Here is a 5,067-nt window from a genome sequence, read left to right on the forward strand (position 1 = left end):
CCCTAACTCATGGGGCCTACAGAAACGATCACACATGTCAACTGGCCACAGCGCCGATTATTATGTTTTACCTGTTCGGTGACAAGTAGCTCATCTGAAGCACTACCTACTACATGAATAGAAAATTCAAAACATCAGAATTGCGAGCAACATGCTAGGGATAACTTGCTTTGCTTCCATCTATATATAGACCTGAAAGTTTTTTGAGCCATCAACAACATTGCATCCTCTCCTATAGTTCTTGCATTGAAAGGCTTCTCGCCATAAACCACATTGCATACTTTCCTGAAGTTCTTGTGACAATGGCGTTCTCAGTGACCAGAACTGCCCTGTCCCTCGTCGGCCCATGCGAGCCAACACCATCGGATACGCTCTATCTCTCGATCATCGACCGTGTGCCTGGACTGAGGCACATGGTGCGGTCGCTGCATGTGTTCAAGCACGGGCAGGAGCCAGCCAAGGTCATAAAGGCAGCACTATCCAAGGCACTAGTCAAGTACTATCCTTTCGCCGGAAGGTTCATCAACTCAGAACATGGCGATGTTCGCATCGCTTGCACCGGCGAGGGCGCTTGGTTTGTCGAGGCCACAGCAAATTGTAGCCTTGAAGATGTCAAATACCTCGACCACCCCCTCATGATCTCGAATGATAAGCTCCTCCCCGAGCCTAGCCTGGAGTTAGACCCTCTTGATCTACCAGTCATGATGCAGGTATAACATCATAACCCTCATAATATGGTATGCTCCATTGAAAATTGTTTAGGTTGCTTTTGTTGTAAAATGGGGTCTAAAGTACTCGCAAAACTTGGTTAACGGTACACCAGCGGATCGTCAAATGTATCATCTCAGTCGCATGATCAGGCAACGCGCTAATCACCACTAGCCAACTTAACTGAGAAATGCTTGAGAATAACAAGCATCTCACTCCAGAAAAATAAAACAGCTGATGCGTAGCGTGTCATTGTTCTCTTCACTATGCTGAATGGCACAATAAAAGGCACAGTTCTCTTCACCATGCTGAATAGCACAATAGAAGGCACAAAAGTCATCAATGTCACTTTTTTTCCTAGGAGATTCACATGCCATTTGTCAACTTAACTGCACAGAAGTTGATAAGAAGCTATTACGGAGTACTTTTCAAAAGGGACATATTCTATCAAATAAATATCCATAGCTATGGTGACAAAATTGGCCAACGGTGTACACGGCTATAAAGCTGCAGGCTTTCACAATATTTAGAATACGAAAGTATTCTGATGACACTCACACACAACCAACACCAATAAAGACTGTTGACTACGTGGCCCATGCTTGGATAAATAGCATGTGGGCCTACGTGCATGGCTGCTTGTTCATTAATTACAAGGTGCTTGTGAACTGACTTTGAGGATATTTTAATTTCTACGTGCTTGTGGCCCCAAATGCATTATTTTCTAGGTACTTGTAGAGCGACTTTGAAGATAATTTTAGACAAAGTTATCCAAAGATTACCATTGTATTAAAAACAGGATCGTAGATTACAAGGGTCTAACCTCTAACCTTTCCGACAGCATTAGAATGACCACAAGTTCAATTGTTATTTTAACTTTGAGCTCAGCGGTTGCAAGGGCATTTTCTGCCTGATCATGCCTATTGTCGGCCTCCGGACTTGGACCAGTATCTTTAAAAAAAAAAAAAAAACATTGCACGAGGGCAAGACAAGGAAATATTAGGTAGGGATTTGGATAATATATACATATCTGATGCATGTTGAATCGGAGGGCAGCGTCATCCTAAAGCACGTAATCCTTTTTAGGGTCCCCAGAAAAGTGACCCACTGAGCCATGCATCCGTCACATGCTAACATGTTGAAAATCACATGGATATGATATACAACTGTTGAAATGTCTATTCTACTGCTAAAGTGAAAGCAAATGAGTACAGCAGCCCTTCTGTCCTTTTTACTTTATTTTCACAGTGTTATTTTATTTTCACAGTGCCATTCGTATTGTCCCAATCATGAATGAATAATAGACAATAGCAATTGACATGTGGAGCAAAAAGAAACAGCAGGACAGATGGATCATCTTGTTGCTTTTGGATCCTAAACCTAGACTAATCTCCAAAACAATTAGATGCAAGATATCAACCCAAACTCACTTAGTAAATGGATCAAATCTTGTTCCAAATCTTTGTGTTCTGAGCCAACAGAAGTATTTCTACATCGAGTCATGCAAACAATCTGATACCTCCGAACTCATAACTCCAAGTCTCAATCTCAGGTTACAGAATTCACCTGTGGCGGGTTCGTGGTTGGCCTCATCTCTGTCCACACCATCGCTGACGGCCTCGGTTCAGCACAGTTCGTCGATGCCATCGGAGAATTTGCTCGCAACCTCGCCAAGCCCACCGTCGACCCGGTCTGGTCCCGGGAACTCATCCCCAACCCACCCAAGCTCCCTTCTGGACCCCCACCAGTCTTCCCTTCCCTCAAGCTCCTGTACTCCACGATGGACATCTCCCTGGACCGCATCAACCGGGTCAAAGCTGAGTACTTCGATCAGACCGGCCAACGATGCTCCGCCTTCGATGTCTCCATTGCCAAGACCTGGCAGGCTCGCACCCGGGCTATCAATTTGGACCCAGACATCGACGTCCATGTCTGCTTCTTCGCCAGCATTCGCCACTTGTTGCACCAAGTATTGCCTGCAGAAGGTGTTGGCTATTATGGCAACTGCTTCCATCCAGTGACCGTCACCGCCCCCAGCGGTAAAGTTGCATCGGCAGAGCTTGTCGAAGTCGTGAAGATGATCAGGGCTGCTAAGGCTAGGCTGCCTGCCTACGTCGCCAAGTGGGTAGTCGGGGACTTCAAAGAGGATCCTTATGAGCTCTCCTTCACATACAACTCGTTGTTTGTCTCGGACTGGACCCGGCTGGGCTTCCTTGAGGTCGACTATGGCTGGGGTATGCCCATCCATGTCATACCTTTTGCTTACTATGCGTTCATGGCGGTGGCCATCATTGGAGCACCACCAAAGCCCAACAAAGGTGCTCGGTTGATGACGCAGTGCGTCGAGAAGGAGCACTTGGAAGCCTTCCAAGATGAGATGAAAACCTTCTAATGTTTGAATAACAACGATCAGCAACGAGTCAGGTGCATACCATCAAGAAAGACGTAATTGTAAGTGTATTTGTAAGCGTGAGATGTGGAATCAAAATAGTATTTGTATGCGAATGAGAGCTCTGCTTAAGTGGAGCCTCTGTTTTAATAGTATTATAAAATTGTAAGCCATATATTTGAGTACATAATTAAATATTATTTTAGCCGTAACGCAACTGCCATTTTAAGCCGTGGAATTAAATAGAACTAGCTCATAACCACTGTATGGGATGAGATGTTTTTTATTAATCTATTTTATTATATATATTATATATATTAAAATAATTAAAAAAATAATATTTTGTATATAGCCTGCATTATAAGCTATCGAATAAATCTTATGAAAATTCGACGATTCTAATTTTATAATATTGCCCGTCTGCTAAAAATAGAAAGAAAATATGATAATATATGAAATTTTAAATAATTTATGGAGATGAATCTATTATATTTATATTTATATTTATATTTATATTTTTTAAACTCCTGTATATAAAAGCCAATACAAAATCTAAACCACCATCTAAACTTTTCTGTTGAGCCGCTCCAAGCCCCTCAGTTATTCTCTAGTTATTCACCGCTAACAAATTCTCTAGTTATTCATCGTTAATAACCTATTTTCATCACTAATAATTATTAGCGATGAAAATTTTATCGCTAATTTTTCATCACAAATAATCACATCATTGATAATATTTTATGACGAAAAAATATTTCATCACTAATAATATTTATTTACGACGAATAATTTTTGTCGTTAAAAATTTTTGATGAAAAATTTTAATCATACAAAAAATTATTTGCGATGAATTATAACGTCACTAATAAATAAAAAATTAATAACGATGAAAAATTTTTCATCGCTATTAATGTAATTAATTTTTTTTTTGAAATAAAGTTTTTAAAAATTTTTAGCGACGAAAAATTTACATCGCAAATAACAAGTTTTGCAACGAAAATTTTTTGTTGCTATTAATTTAATAACAAATTTTTTAAAAACTAATAATATTAGCGATGAAAAACTTATGTCATAAATATAATAATTTTTGACGAAAATTTTCATCACTAATAATTATTTGTGATGAATACTTTTCATCGCTATTAATTATATATAAAATTTTAATAATTTTATATTTATTAAAAAATTAAATTATCATACTAAAATATTTTTGACGACCAAAATTTCGTCAGAAATAATTCTATCGCTAATAATTTAAACATATATATTTTAAAAATAATTTATGAATATATATTTTAATTTATTTTTATAATATTTTTTATAAATTTAAAAAATTAAAATAAAAAATTTATATAATAAATAAATAAATAAATTTTATTATTTTATTATATTAAATTAAAATTACAAGATATTTGAAATAAAAATAAAAAAGTACATGAAGAAGCTGTCAAGTGTCACACCTGGAGAATGAGCTGGAGAAGGGGAGCACTCGAAAAAGCTCGGACCGGCCTATTACTACCTCATCAGTTATATCATCTACTCCATCTGCGCCATCCACTCCATCATTTAGATCTGGAATTGCTAATACTCATCGATGCATGCAGCCAACTCCTGAGCTCTCTGCTCAGCCTACTGTCGATCCTCGACAGCCTGTTGTCGATCTTCGACAGTCTGTCTCTGTACCTCCATCAGTCGAGCCTCGTATGCAGAATGGATGTCAGTCCTAGATGAGCATGAGGATGAAGGAGCAGTGATCCCATACTCTAGACCCCTAACATAACAGAATCTCGTACCAAACACCTGATCACAGATCTCATCATCTGTGGGTGCGGTCGAGCCCTAAGGGGTAGGCTGGGATCTCATGTCTGTTATACGGTCCTGAAAATTAAGTTATAGCTATTTTAATTTTATAATAAAAATCAGACTGTGAATGAAAAAATAATTAAAAAAATTTACAAAGAGCTCCTGGC

General features: G+C 38.6%; 1 protein-coding gene across 1 annotated transcript; it reads left to right on the top strand.

The window, feature by feature from the left end:
• The first annotated feature begins 230 nt into the window (after positions 1 to 230).
• On the top strand, positions 231 to 3,274 carry LOC105061516 (acyl transferase 4-like). Its single transcript, XM_019846105.3, has 2 exons — positions 231 to 710; positions 2,261 to 3,274. Exons 1-2 carry the CDS (start codon positions 303 to 305, stop codon positions 3,098 to 3,100), a joined length of 1,248 nt encoding a protein of 415 aa, XP_019701664.1. The 5' UTR covers positions 231 to 302; the 3' UTR covers positions 3,101 to 3,274.
• Positions 3,275 to 5,067: the final 1,793 nt, after the last annotated feature.

The sequence above is a fragment of the Elaeis guineensis genome, chromosome 1, assembly GCF_000442705.2.
Source record: "Elaeis guineensis isolate ETL-2024a chromosome 1, EG11, whole genome shotgun sequence".
Lineage (NCBI taxonomy): Eukaryota > Viridiplantae > Streptophyta > Magnoliopsida > Arecales > Arecaceae > Elaeis > Elaeis guineensis.

Bases quoted from the DNA above. Each gene is read 5' to 3' on its own strand.
- LOC105061516 (XM_019846105.3), top strand. From the start codon at position 303: ATGGCGTTCTCAGTGACCAGAACTGCCCTGTCCCTCGTCGGCCCATGC. The intron at 711-2,260 runs GTATAACATCAT...TCTCAATCTCAG, and splicing joins ATCTACCAGTCATGATGCAG to GTTACAGAATTCACCTGTGG.